General features: G+C 63.5%; 1 protein-coding gene across 3 annotated transcripts; it reads left to right on the plus strand.

Annotated features, from left to right (window-relative positions):
* The first annotated feature begins 3,160 nt into the window (after positions 1–3,160).
* ERFE (erythroferrone) lies at positions 3,161–11,644 on the plus strand. Of its 3 annotated transcripts, XM_027538085.1 has the most exons (8): positions 3,161–3,441; positions 5,804–5,929; positions 6,960–7,062; positions 8,569–8,816; positions 8,895–9,003; positions 9,101–9,191; positions 10,192–10,270; positions 11,440–11,628. In XM_027538085.1, the coding sequence occupies exons 1-8, from the start codon at positions 3,271–3,273 to the stop codon at positions 11,536–11,538; spliced, it is 1,026 nt and encodes a 341-aa protein (XP_027393886.1). In that variant the 5' UTR covers positions 3,161–3,270; the 3' UTR covers positions 11,539–11,628. The 3 variants fall into 3 exon arrangements, with proteins under 3 accessions (XP_027393886.1, XP_027393884.1, XP_027393885.1); XM_027538083.1 differs by lacking the exon at positions 3,161–3,441 and having other exon boundaries at positions 4,737–5,929; XM_027538084.1 differs by lacking the exons at positions 3,161–3,441; positions 9,101–9,191 and having other exon boundaries at positions 4,737–5,929; positions 11,440–11,644.
* The last annotated feature ends 2,047 nt before the right edge of the window (positions 11,645–13,691 follow it).

Below are 13,691 nucleotides of genomic sequence, written 5' to 3' on the forward strand. Positions count from 1 at the left end.
CAGAGCCACAGCGGGCTGTGTGAGGACCATCTTTGCCGAGCAGACGTGCGGCTGGGTCTGGCCGGGGCTCTGACTGTGCTCGGTCATGGCCTCCACAGCCCAGGGCCTCTGTCTTCAGGCAGGTCTGAGGGCCCCTCCCCCCGACGACATGATGACCCGGAAGGCAGGCCAGCCGGCCTCGCTCACAGCTCTGTGTAGCACCCTCTGGGGCTGCACCTCACTCACAGCAGGCCCTGAGGACACTCGTGCATTCACCCCAGCTCTCAGCCAAGGAGGCTGAGGCTCCCAGAAGCTCCTGGACAGCCCAGCCGCCTTCGGGCCCCTGCCGCCATCCAGGGAAGGGAGAGCTCTGTGATGAGCTCCTGGTTCAAGAGAGGCAGCTGCGCGCATTGCCCCGGGCTTCGCTCACAGCCAGACCCCCGCAGGAAATGCCTAAGGGGCGCCCATCTCAGGGAAAAGACAGAGCCATAGCTCAGTACCCTTCCAGCTAATCATCAGAAACAGGAAGGACCTCGATGCAAAACGTGTGGCTGTGAAGATGGCTCCGTGCCCAGGGGGAAAGGGGTCCAGCCTGGCCCTAAGCCCAGGCTGTGAGTGCCTGGTGAGCCCCCAGCCGCACGGGCTGACCAGCTGGACCATGGGAAGTGAATGCGATGCTGGGTAAGGACAAGCCTCTTCAGAATCATGAAGGTACCACTCACAGAGCTGCACAGGCTGAGGACAGATGCCCCTCTCTGCCCCCAGACTGCGGGTTTCATCAATGAAAACACCCCACACTCGGCATCTCACGGTCTCAAAGTCTCCCCCCCCCAAAATGAAACAGAACAAAACTGTTAATATTTAATGCTGAAGCGCACACCCAGCACACTCGCATGTCAGTACAAAGTTTCAGTGCCTGGCTTTCTAATAGATGTGCCTGTGGGGCCAGAAGTGAGAAGCCACCCAAGAAATCCTGAATTCTCTGAAGGCCTTCCAGCAACACCATCTACAAATATTGGAGCAAATGCCTTTGTTTGTGACAAAACTACTGAATGGTTGTCAATGGAATAAGTTCATATACTTTATTGAATGCATATAATATAAACCAGTATTTCTCACATGTCTTCTTGCAAAGCTGCAATTTCTTTTTCTTTTTGTAAATTAATTTATTTTAATTGGAGGTTAATTACAATACTGTGGTGGTTTTTGCCATACATTGGCATGAATCAGCAATGGGTGTACATGTGTTCCCCATCCTGAACCCCCCTCCCACCTCTCTCCCCATCCCATCCCTCAGGGTCATCCCAGTGCACCGGCCCTGAGCGCCCTGTCTCATGCATTGAACCTGGACTGGCAATCTATTTCACATATGGTAATATACATGTTTCAATGTTATTCTCTCGAATCATCCCACCCTCGCCTTCTCTCACAGAGTCCAAAAGTCTGTTCTTTACATCTGTGTCTCTTTTGCTGTCTCGCATGTAAGGTCATCATCTTTCTAAATTCCACATATATGCATTATTATACTGTATTGGTGTTTTTCTTTCTGACTTACTTCACTCTGTATAATAGGCTCCAGTTTCATCCACCTCATTAGAACTGATTCAAATGCATTCCTTTAAATAGCTGAGTAATATTCCACTGTGTATATGTACCACAGCAAAGCTGCAATTTCTATAGGAATTTCTATTTTTTTATTCCATTGATACCTTTGCCCACTCCCAAACATGTACAAAGACGGAATTCCTGTGCAGTTCTAATTTGCAGACTCTAAGTCTCATAGAGTGAGTCTATGGGACACAGATCCCTGGGTGGGGGGGAACACATTCTCAGGGTGGGAAGGGCATTTTTTTCCTTTAAGAAATCTAAAACTACCATCACCCCTACCATCCTACAGGGAAAGAGGCAGAACCAGAGGGAGCATTAACATCATATTTAAGGCTTTTCCTAAAGTGCAGAGTTTCCCGTCCCCTGGAAACAGTCCAAGGATGGTGGGGACCGCAGGTGGTGCAGTGGGGCTGAGGGTGACCCTCGGCTCCTCCCCCAGGCCCTGGCTGCCACTCCCTGAAACAGGACGGGGTGGGGGGGGTCTCCCCTCTTCTCAGAAGAGGTGGAAGGCATCCCTGGTGAGGGCGGCAGGCCCTGGTAAGGTGCGCTCCTCAGAAGTGCCCTTCCCCCTAACCCCCTAGATAAGATGCAGTTTCCCCACCAGGTGCAGGCGCCTCAGGGAGGCACAGGAGAGCCTGAGCCTGGAGTGCCAGCCTGGGGGGGGGGGGGCGGGAGTGGGAGTCGGGGGCGTCGGGGGAGAGTTGGGGGTCAGGTAGAGAGGCCACGCGCGGGTCACAGAACAAACAGCGCAGGAAGCAGTGAGCGGCTAGCTCTCTTCAGGGAGGAGCCTGGAGCTCAGGCCGGCCACTTGGGTCCACCAGTGGGCTGCCCTGATCTTGGGGGGCCTGCGGGTATCTGGTCCCCGGTCCCCGGTCGGATCTGCCCCCGACCCCCAGCGAGTTCGAGGCAGGGCTCCGTCCTTCCAATCTGGGCTTCAGGGAGCCCGCTCCCAGGCGGTAGATCTCCTCCGTGCCCCTCGCCCCGTGCCCCCCGAGGCTCCTGCAGGTGCGCCTGGCGGGGAAGAATAGCGAGTCTCTGAGCTCAGGGGGGTCCGCGGCCGTGGGAAGCAGGGAGGGGTCGCCGCCTGGGAAAGGGGCGCCAAAGAGGGGCTCTGACAGTCTTCGGGCTCAGATGTGATCCATCTAGTAAGACCCAGCGCGCGGTCACGGAGAGGCGTCTCGGGATCCCCGCAGGAGGTGAGCGGGACAGAGAGGAGAAACGGGATACCCCGTGGCCTGGAGAAGGGCGTCCGGGTGCCCGCGAAGCAGACGCTGGACAGCGCGCAGGACGGACCGGAGCGGAGAGGAAACGCGCCCAACAGGAGGGGGCGCTCCGGCCCCCGCCAGCCGCGGCTCCCCAAGCCCCTGCCTCCCCTGCGCGGCCCTCCTCGCAGCCCCTGCTGACCCAGCGCCCCCGGTCCCCACTCGCGGCCCGCCCGCACCCCCCCTCCCCCCGGCAGCGTACACGCCCCTCCCTGCACCCTCCCGGTGGGGCGGGCCGCCTCCCCGCACCGCCCCCCGCCAACCCCCGACGACTGCAGCGCGCGCAGGAGCCGGGAGGCGGCGCCCGGCGGGGAGGCGCGCCCCGGGCTAGGCGGGGGATTCAAGCGCGTTATAAGGCGCGGAGCCCGGGGCCGAGGAGTCCAGAAGCTGCGATCGCAGGCCAGAGGCACCCGCCGCCCGCATGGCCCCCTCCCGCTGCCCGGCGCGGGCCCTGTTGCTCGCCTACGCCAGCCTGCTGGCCGCCGCCGTGGGCCTGGGCTCCCCGGAGCCCGGTGCGCCCTCGGAGAGCCGCGCCCGCGAGGAGACGCCGCCCGGGAACGAACTGCCCGCGGGACCGGCCGCCCGCCCGCCGGTAAGAGACCGCCCGGCCCGCCCGGGCCCTGGAGACCTCGGGCCTCAGCCGCCCCGCCAGCAGCGCGCGCCCCTGGGTCCCCGGGCGCCTCTCGGGCGCAGCGCGCTCGCTTCCGCGGCGGCGGGGAGTGGGGCGTCGCGAGCCCGCGGGGACCGGGGCTGACCCGAGTGTCCCCCTCTCTACAGGGGACGGGAAAGCGCTTAGCTTGAGGGCTTGGCGCCGGAGGTCTGGGCGCTGGCCCCCTGTACAGCCCGGCGCCTTAAGGGCCAGCCCTGACCTTGGCTTTTGGGGTTGTCATGAAAAGCAAAGTTCTACTGGATTGGGGGGAGATGCCTGTTTTCTGGAGACTTCCAGGTTGGGAAACTCGTAAAGTGTAAATAACTCCATCCTCCTGAAGTTGGGAAGAGGGTATCTGTAAAAGTTTGAGCAAGTCCCTGACCCCCACACCTACCCACCCCACCCCTGCCCCCTATCTTCTTGGTGCCTGTTCTCTGGAAATAAACAACTGCCTTTCTGCCAACTGGGAAGGGGAGGGAGAAAGTGTCTGGATGGGGTGCCAGGCTCCGATGTGTGATTTCTGGCCGACACTTAGCTCTGCCCTGCTCCTTCCTTTCTGGCTGCAGAAGCGGGTGGTCCAGTTGGGGGTTACCAGGGGGTTGGGGCCTTCAGAGCTGCCCTCAGTGTGGGTGGGGCCTCCAGGCAGGGAGGGGAGGGCTCTGGGGAGGGTGCTTGGAGTTTCTTCTCTCTGAAGATGCCTGTGGGCGGTGCCTGGAGGCTCAGGCCTGCACCTCTGCTCTCAGCATCACTTTGGGAACCACGAGGGCCCCGCTTGGGGATGCCCCCACTGAAGACAAGTGACAGTGGCACCAGCCCCGATCACTCCCCAGGAGGGGCCTCCCCAGAGCCCTGTTCCCGTCGCCCCCTGCCATTTCCCGTGGGCTGAAGGCAAAGCCTATTACCTCAGCCCCCGGGGGGACGCCAGGGGGCAGGGTTTCCAGAGGCTGGGCTGTGATGGTCAGGAAACAGAGGGGCTTCAGGCACTTCCAGGGGTGGGTTCTGGCCTTGAAGGCAGGGCTCTTTTTGAGAGCTGCTGGAGGCTGGAGACCTCCATCAGCCAGGGCAGTGGCCCGACGCCCACCCACACTGCCGCAGCCCATCTCCCAGGCCCCCAGATCAATGTGGTTCCACCTGTTTCTGTTTCAAGCCAAACTGGGGTCTGAGTCCCTCCACAGACTCCTGGGCCAGTGGGAGGGCTGGCCCAGCACACAGTCCACCCTGGACAGAAGGCAGGTGTTCCCACGAAGGCGGCGTGGGACGGTGAACTGGGGTCACCGGTACTCGTGGAGAGGAACCACTGGGGGAGGCCTCTCAGGGTCCAGCACCCAGGGAGGTGTGGGGATGCCCTGGGCACTCTGAGGCCTCTCCCTCCGACCCACGTCCCTCCATCACAGAAGCCCCATCCCCATCACACCACACCGGCTCCTGAAAGAAGGCCCTGGGTCCCTGCAGAGTGGCCGCGAGACCCCTGAGCCTGGCCGGCTCCAAGATCCCAGGGTCCTTCCATCAGCTGCCCGAGTCAGTGCCCATGACCTCATCCAAGCCCTCTTGAGCCAGTTTCCCTCCCAGCTGGCAGCCTTGCCCGGAGCCCAGACTGTCCGGGGCCTGCCGCCCACAGGGCCGGAGGCCTCTCCCTGGAAGTTGCCTCCTGGAGCTCCACCACGTCAGGACTGGTCAGCACGCAGCCTGCTGGGGGCGGGGGGCGTTTCCGGGCCTGTCACTGTCCCAGCTCGGGGCATGTGACTCAAGCCCTAAGGACAGGGAGGGGTTGCGTCACCATATCTCAGTGCGGGACACCCCACCCGCGGTGCCCGAAGCAGCCCGGGAAGGGAGGCCTCGCAGCACTGAGGGTGGAAATTGGCCTCCCGAGAACTCCCCAGGGGTTGGTTGGGGTGCCTGCTGGCCGTTGGTGGCCCTGCCTGAGCCCCCAGGGAGGCCGGTGGTCCGATCCTCAGGGAGGCGCACGCACTGCAGCTCCCCTGGAGGGAGGCGGGAGGGGCCCGGCAGTGCCAGCTTCCTCTTGCCCTGAAGCTCGGCACCCCGCCTTCCTCCGCCCATGCCCAGGGTCTTCCCCTGCAGGATCCAGGCTGAGGAGAGGCTGTTCCCCAAGGATTGCCCTCCGCGGCCGGGAGGAAGGGCCGGGGGCTGGGGCTGTGCTGGCTTGGGGGCCAGCACTGTTGACAGTGACGGGGGCCCAGGGGGCTGGAGGCCAGCCCTGTGCAGCGACCTCTTGCCAAGCATTCGGTCTGCTTGGCCGGCAGCCCTGTCTGGGAGGCAAAACAACCCACTGGCGGCTGTGTTCCAGGAGCCCCCTGTGGAGCGGGCGCACGGCCTCAGCGACCCCCGGGACGCCTGGATGCTCTTCGTCAGGCAGAGTGACAAGGGCATCAACAGCAAGAGGGGCGGCAGGGGCAAGGCCAAGAAGCCGAAGGTGAGCACTGGAGCCCAGGCGGTGTGTGCACGCGTGTGCGCGCCTCCGCCCACGAGCCTTTCCCCAGCCCCACCCTGAGCACTCCCAAAGAGCACAGACCCTCCGCCTCAGGCCGGAGAGCACAGAAGTGTCAAGTCGGGGCCTGTATGACCCTGAGGTCAGGGTGCCTGTTCCAGCCATTTACCTGCACCCCTAGAATGCCAGGCTCGCTGCTTTCTCTTCCCTCTCTGTATCCTGGGAGGCCTGTGCTGGGCTGCAGGGCAGTCAGGGACTGAGCAGGAGGGGCCTGCGGGTGCGCCGGAGTGACACAGTCCAGGGGCCAGCAGGGGCCTGGGCAGCCACTGGTGCCCACCGTCCTTCAGCCTGGGCGGGGCCTGGGCCCTGCTTCTGACGGCTGACCCTGACCTGGGCCCCAGTGAGGGCCGATTCCCCTGTGGTGGGGCACGCCAGGCAGCGCTGTGCCGCCCTGCTGAGCCCTGGCCTCCCTGCTCCCCAGGGCCGCCCCAGCGATGGTGTGCCGGGCTCTGAGCCTGGGGCAGCCCACTGGCTGGGCTGCCACCGGGACCTGACCCGTCACCCCCAAGCTGAGCTGGGGGCTCCCCAGGCTCCTCCCAGCAGAGTCCCAGCCCAGTCCAGTGAGGGCTCCTTGAGGACCGCCCCCCTCGGGGTGGCCAGGCACAGGGGGACTTGCCGACTGGGGTGGTGACATACCTGAGACTCACAGGCGGCCTGGAGTGCCCCCTGCCCTCCTCTGCCTCCCTCAGCCCCAGGGCTGGGCTGTGGCCTCCTTCTTCCCAGCCTGGCCCCCAGCGGCCCGCCAACCCCAGCCCTATGCCTGCAGCTTTCACTGCCTCTTCAGGGGAACTGGAGGCTGACCTCCCTCAGGGGTCAAAGCAGGAGTCTCCCCACTCCCCTGTTGCCAGCCTTTCTGGCAAGAGCTCATCGAGGGGGTGCCCACGGTGCCCACCCCCCCCCCCCCCCGCCCCGTCCTGCCTGTTCAGAAGTCCTCACTGTCAGCCTTCTCTTTCAGCTTGGTCTACCAGGACCCCCGGGGCCTCCTGGCCCCCAGGGTCCCCCAGGCCCCATCACCCCACCTGAGGTCCTACTGAAGGAGTTCCAGCTGCTGCTGAAAGGTAGGGGGTGGGTACCACACAGATACACACCCCACTGGGGAGGGGTGGGAATACACACCCCACGGGGGAGGGCAGGGCGGAGATACACACCCCACTGGGGAGAACGTGGTGGGGGTATACACCCCACTGGGGAGGGCGGGGGCAGGGGAGCCAAGATCGGCTGGACCTTGGTCTTGTCGACCTGTATCCGGGAGGCCATGGCTCTGGTGCTGGCCCGGGTCAGGGCTGTGTGTGGGTTGGGGCCAGGTGGAGGTCGGGGAGGAGTGCGTGAGGAGGCAGCTTCACAGAGGAGGATGGACTTGGCCTCTGTGTTCAGTAGGTGCCTGGGGACCAGCCTCCATGCCCCACCTGGGAGGCCTCTGAGCTTGCAAAAGCTGAGAGATCCAAGCCCGCGTTCCCCAAGTGGGAACTGTTAGGGAGAAGTCAGAGCTCCTTAAGCTTGCACAGTGTTCCAATGAGCCCTGCAGGGACACCAGGGAGATCTCAGGCCTCTTTCTTCCCCTCACCTGCACCCCGCCTCTTCCCCTGACATATCTCTGCTGCTGGCTGCAGAGCCCAACGGGCAGGCCCGAGGAAGCTGCCCTCATGGGGCAGGGAGGACAGTCCCGGGAGCACAGAGAGGAGCAGGCTGGGGCCAGAGGCCGCAGAGGGTGAGAGCAGAGCTGAGGGGACTCTAGCACCCAGGGCGGTATCCCTGCACTGCGGCCAGCTGCCAGGCGTGGGCTCTGAGTACCGACTAGAGTTCATTTCACTGTGAAGAGCTCTTGAGTCTTTTCGCACTTCTATTTAATGTACTGGGGCTTCCTTGGTGGCTCAGATGGTAAAGAATCTGTCTGCGATGCAGGAGACCCAGGTTCGATTCCTGGGTCATGAAGATCCCCTGGAGGAGGGCTTGGCAACCCACTCCAGTGTTCTCGCCTGGAGAATCCCATGGACAGAGGAGCCTGGTGGGCTACAGTCCACGGGGTCGCCAAGAGTCGGAGACGACTTGAGTGACTAACAACTACCCTTCATTTAACTAGACCAGCTTCAGCGGCTGGTTCCACGTTCCACAGCTTCCACGTTCTCTGCAATAATTTCTTTACACTCAGCTTCTTTCCCCAAATGACGGGTCTGGCTTATCCTACTGTATTTCCTGATTCAATAATAATGTAAACAGAGAAAAAGCAGCAGCAGCCCCGGGATGAGAAGCGGTAGGATAAACAGGTGAAGCAGGAGAACGGGGTCCTGGGTGCACCAGCCCTGAGCTTCCCGGTAGCCAAAGCGTGAAAGGAAACGCGAGCAGCCGCGGGATCGGGAAGCCGGTTCCTAAGACCATGCAGCCCAGAGCAGGTCTCCCGTGGAATCCCGAGCGCGGCGCCCGGCTCGCGGTTCCGGGGGTCACCGGTAACGATGCCCGCGATCTCAGCGGCGCCCAGTTTTGGGGCAGGTGTCAGGGAGGGACGCGGCGGGGCGGGACGCGAGGGGGTAGGGGTCCCGGCGCGACCACCGCCCGCTCTGTGCCAGGCGCGGTGCGCACGCGGGAGTGCGCGGAGCCCGAGCCCGGCCCGCGCGTTCCCGCCGCGGTGCCGGCCGCGCGCCCGGAGGACGACGAGGAGGCGGCGGCGGGGGGCGCGGGCGTGCTGGCGCTGCTGGCCGCGCCCCTGGCCCCCGGCCCGCGGGCGCAGCGCGTCGAGGCCGCCTTCCACTGCCGCCTGCGCCGGGACGCGTCGGTGGAGCGGCGCGCGCTGCACGAGCTCGGCCTCTACTACGTGGTGAGTCCGGGCCGGGCCGGGCCGGGGCCGGGCGGGCGCGGCGCGGCGGGCCCGGGGTGACCGTCTGTGCGCCTGCAGCCCGACGCCGAGGGCGCCTTCCGCCGCGGCCCAGGCCTGAACCTGACCAGCGGCCAGTACACGGCGCCCGTCGCCGGCTTCTACGCGCTCGCCGCCACGCTGCACGTGGGTGAGGCCCGGACCCGGGCTTGGGGAGGGGTGGGGGTCGCCCCGCCGCCCTCGCGCCCCGCCACCCGGTGATCACTGCCCCCGCGCCTCCCCCGCAGCGCTGGCCGAGGCGCCGAGGCGGGGGCCTTTGCGCCCCCGGGACCGCCTGCGTCTGCTCATCTGCCTGGAGTCCCGGTGCCAGCACCATGCGTGAGTGGGCACCTGCCTCTTCCCTCGGGGCTTTCCCCCGCCTGCTGGCAAGGTTCCTCCAGCCTCCTGGCGCCCGCCCGCTGCCTCAAACCGACCCTCCGCAGCCCGCACCCGCCGCCCCGGTCTCCCCACCTCCTCCATCCCACCTGAACCCAAAAGGGGCTGACTATACCATCCCTTGAGGAGAAGGCAATGGCACCCCACTCCAGTACTCTTGCCTGGAAAATCCCATGGACGGAGGAGCCTGGTGGGCTGCAGTCCATGGGGTCGCTGAGGGTCGGACAGGACTGAGCGACTTCACTTTCACTTTTCACTTTCATGCATTGGAGAAGGAAATGGCAACCCACTCCAGGGTTCTTGCCTGGAGAATCCCAGGGACAGGGGAGCCTGGTAGGCTGCTGTCTATGGGGTCGTACAGAGTCCGACACAACTGAAGGAGCTCAGCAGCAGCAGCCCATCCTGCGATCGAGATGCCAGCGTCGCGTCCTCAGAGGCCTCCCCTGCCCGGTCTGTGCAGGGCCCCTCTCCAGGCACTCTGCTGACCCATCCATCCTCTGGTTGATGTCGGTTCAGAAGGGCTGGGCTGCCCTTTCTGTACCCCTGCGCCCAGACAGCCCGGGCGGAGAGCAGGTGTGCCACAGTAGTGGCAGAAGGCGTGCAGGAGTGAAGTTCACATCTCACTCCAGTTTGGGAAGCTGCGCAGGGCTTGGCCTGAACCCAGACTCCCAGCGGCCCGCCTCGCACCTCCAGCTGCCCCGTCAGAGCCTGGACTTACGGCCCTGGCGGCACACACTCCGTCCTGTGCGCTTCAGTCCTGTACTCACTCCTGTTGGGGACCCAGCCCAGATCCCCACCCCTCCCCCCCCCCCCAGAAGCCTGGCCAAGGCTGCCGTTTCCGTGGTGCCTGGCCGGGTGCTGGGTGATGGGGGACACATTGCAGGTGGTGTGCGGGGTCTGGGGCCGGGGTCTCAGGCGCCCCCTCTGTCTCCTTTGGCCACAGCTCCCTGGAGGCCGTCGTGGGGCTGGAGGGCAGCAGCGAGCTCTTTACCATCTCGGTCAACGGCGTTCTCTATCTGCAGGTATGTGGGGCAGGATCCACCGTGGGGGGACCACCGCTGGCAGGGAGACGTGCTGGTGGGCTCGGGAGCTGTGGGTGCAGTGCCCCCTGCCTCCAAGCCCTGATGAGGGTCAGGGCAGCACGGAGCACTCTCGCTGGTCCTGGCAGAAGCAAGCTGTTACTGGGTCTCCCTTCCCCGCATCTGGCCTGCCCCCGACACCTGTCCTCTGCTCTGCTCCTCTGTCTGTTTTCTGACCTCCCAGGCCTCCCATGTTGAGGGCTGGCCTGAACCGGCCCTTCAGAGAGAACTCAGTTGGGCAGGGGAGCGGTGGAGGACAGTGACAGAGGTCAGCTGTCCCAGGGAGGACATCACGGCCCGCTGGCCCACTGAGACCGCGGGAAGCAGACGAGGTTATTTCCACACAAAACCCCGAGCAGCAGTCTCTTTCTAGACTGTGAGGATTTAGGGCAGGTGGTCGAGAAATGGATGAAAAGGATTTCCTGGAAACAAAAGTCTAGTTGCAGATGTGTTGAATAACAGCTTACATGCAAACGGTCCTAAGTAGGCCAGGCCTGTTCTGAGCACTTCACATAAATTACTTATTAACCCACCGTGATGTGAAGCGGGTCAGGGAACTGTGGCACGGAAGGGTTAAGTAGCTCGCCCAGGCTCAGCCAGCAATGCCAGAACTGGGGGCCAGGCTGTGGCTGCAGGCGCTGTGGCTGTTTGCTGAAAGGTCTGGTCCCTGCATGATGACCTCAGGCGGCATGGTGGGCCTGGGGTCCTGAGATGGAGTGCCCGGCTTCTGCGTTTCTGGGAGCTCCCGCTTCACATCTGGTGACGTGACCCTGGGGTGTCTGGACCACATCTGGAGTAGCCAGGCCCTACTACTGGCCTCATGATGGCTCTACCAGAGGGCTCAGTGGCCAGGCCCGTGGTGGAAGGGGCGCCCTCTTGCCTGAGTTTTGCAAAGAAAGCTTGACTCTGGCCCCGACTGGAGGCTCGCCCCCACATGCACGAGCTAAGGGAGCCCGCCAGCCAAGAGGCTGATGGAGCTGGGGAGAAGGCATGAGAACAGGGGTCGGAGGTGCTGGGTTTGATGGTGAGGTGTCTGGGCTGGCGGGGCAGGGCGAGCAGTCGGCGTGCCTGCGGGCCGCAGCGTCCGGGCTGACCGAAGAGCCTCCCTGCAGGCCGGGCAGTACACCTCCGTCTTCTTGGACAATGCCAGTGGCTCCGCCCTCACGGTGCGCAGCGGCTCCCACTTCAGCGCCGTCCTCCTCGGTGTGTGAGCGCCATGCCCGAGTGTGAACAACCCCGGGGGCACTGTCGGAGTGGCAGAGGCCGTGGGCAGGAGGGAGCCCGCCAGACTGCCCACCCTGGCCACCGCAGCTGAAGCCAGAGACGCCACGACAGGCAGCCAGCGGAGGCCACACGCACACTGGCGGTCCCGGAACTCTGGGTGATCCCGGGACGCCGTCTTTTCCAGGGAGGGGTTTCAGCATGCCCAGGTGCGGGCGTTTTTGTCCGTGCCCCTCCCTCCCCCTCTGCTGTAGACGTGGACTCCTCCTGGGCAGCTTGCTCCGTGGCTGAGGTCCGGCCGCACCTTTCCCATCTTCCCTAGGGCTCTCGTGGGCTGCCCACTGGGCATGCCGAGGGGAGAGGCCGCCCAGCCTGCCTGGTGCCCACCTGCCCCTCTCCCAGCTGCGCCTTTGGCTGCCATGGACCTCAGGGCACTGCTTGGCCTGCAGGGACCACAGGGCCCGAGCCTGTCCTTGTGGCCTCTGGGCACAGCAGCCTTGGGCACCAGGGACATGGGATAGGGGCTGACGGGGACAGTGAGTCCAGAGCTGTTCTCACGTGTGTGTGCGAGTCCACACTCATGAGCTCACCTGGCCTTCCCACCATCCCCTCCGTTGCAAACCCCCTCCCAGACGAGGTAGTCTTGCCTGTCCCCTTGAGGCCCTGGCACGCTGCTCGGGCCCACCTGCCAGATGAGAGAGCTGGAATGTCCCTGCAGATTAGGGGCGGCCAGGCCCTGTGCCCTCATCTGGATGGGTGAAGCTGTGGCCCCGCAGGCTGACAGCTCTGGGTGCCCAGTCACCACGGTCCAGCCCCGCTGGGTCCATCCAGCTCTGGGCTCTTCAGAGTGTCTTCCCCACTCGGGTGGCACTGTGGCCCCAAGTTCAGATGGGCGTTGTGGGCAGGCTGGGGAACAAGTGCCTGCTGCAGTGGTGATGGGATTCGGGGTGGGGGGATGGCGGCTATTCCCGTGGACAGATGGTGTCTGAGAGTTCCTGCCATTTCTTGATGCAGGGCCCCTTTGGCCTGCTGAAGAAGTTACCCCACCCCCATTCCTGCATGGAAAGAAAACAGGCCATAGGAACACCGGTACCACAGGAGCTCCTGGGGGCCAAGATGGTCTGGCAAGGGTGCCTCCAGGCCTGGGAGAGGCAGGGGCGACGACTGCAGTCACCCTGCTCCTTGACTTTCTAGCTGGCCTGGGGTGAGCAGGTGACTGGTCCCCAGGAGCCCTCAGCTTCCACCCCACAGTCTGACTAACGGGAGCCCCAGGCACCATGTGCACAGACCGACCGCTGGGTGCCCTTTGGGGGGCTGGGCACAGTTCTCAGTAGGACTCGCCCCCACCCTACCAGGAAGCGCCAGCCGGCTGGCGTCCTGCCTGCCCACCCCCGCTCCTAGATAAGGGTGGCACGGCCACGCCCTCTCCTGCACTTCTCTGTACCCAGCAGGCACAGATACTTTAGAAAAGCTTTCACCCTGGGGAGACGCACGGTCCTTTTTCTCAATATAAGTGTGTTATGCAGCAATTAATTGAAGTATTTATTGTATAACGTTGTCAGGTGGAATATATTTATGTATAAAAACTGCCTGTTTGAGTATTTTTTTATGTGGTTATACAAAGTTACAGAAGCAAAGGGCCGACCTTAAAAATACAGAATCGGAGTCCTTTAGGCCAGGCTCCTGAGGACAAGGGGCGTTCTCCAGGGGTTGGAGGGGGAGCGTGGGTTTGGCCAGGGAAGCCCCACGCCAAGCCTCTCCCCACTCCAGGAAGCGGCACTCTGGGAATTAGGGACACGTGCTCACAGACTGGTGCCTTGTCGGCTGTAAGAAAACGTTTGGCTGAGCAACTTGCGCGGTTTCCCATGTCTGAGACGCCGAGGCTCTCTCCTCCTGTGATGGCACACTGCCTCCGCAAAGAGGGAGCCTGGCTGTCCGCGCTGGGAAGGGGTATGCTGGAAGCATTCCCGAGGTACTTGCAGCAGGGAGGCCAGTCCTTCTAACGGAGCTGACGAAGTGATAAGGCCTGTGTGCAGGCTGGGCGAGGCCCACAAAGATGACAGAACAGCTTCAAAAGCCCGTCTTCAGGATCTTACATCATCCCGAGGCCAGCATTCACACACAAAGACCTGAAAGCCGTCTT

The sequence above is a fragment of the Bos indicus x Bos taurus genome, chromosome 3 (assembly GCF_003369695.1).
Source record: "Bos indicus x Bos taurus breed Angus x Brahman F1 hybrid chromosome 3, Bos_hybrid_MaternalHap_v2.0, whole genome shotgun sequence".
NCBI lineage: Eukaryota > Metazoa > Chordata > Mammalia > Artiodactyla > Bovidae > Bos > Bos indicus x Bos taurus.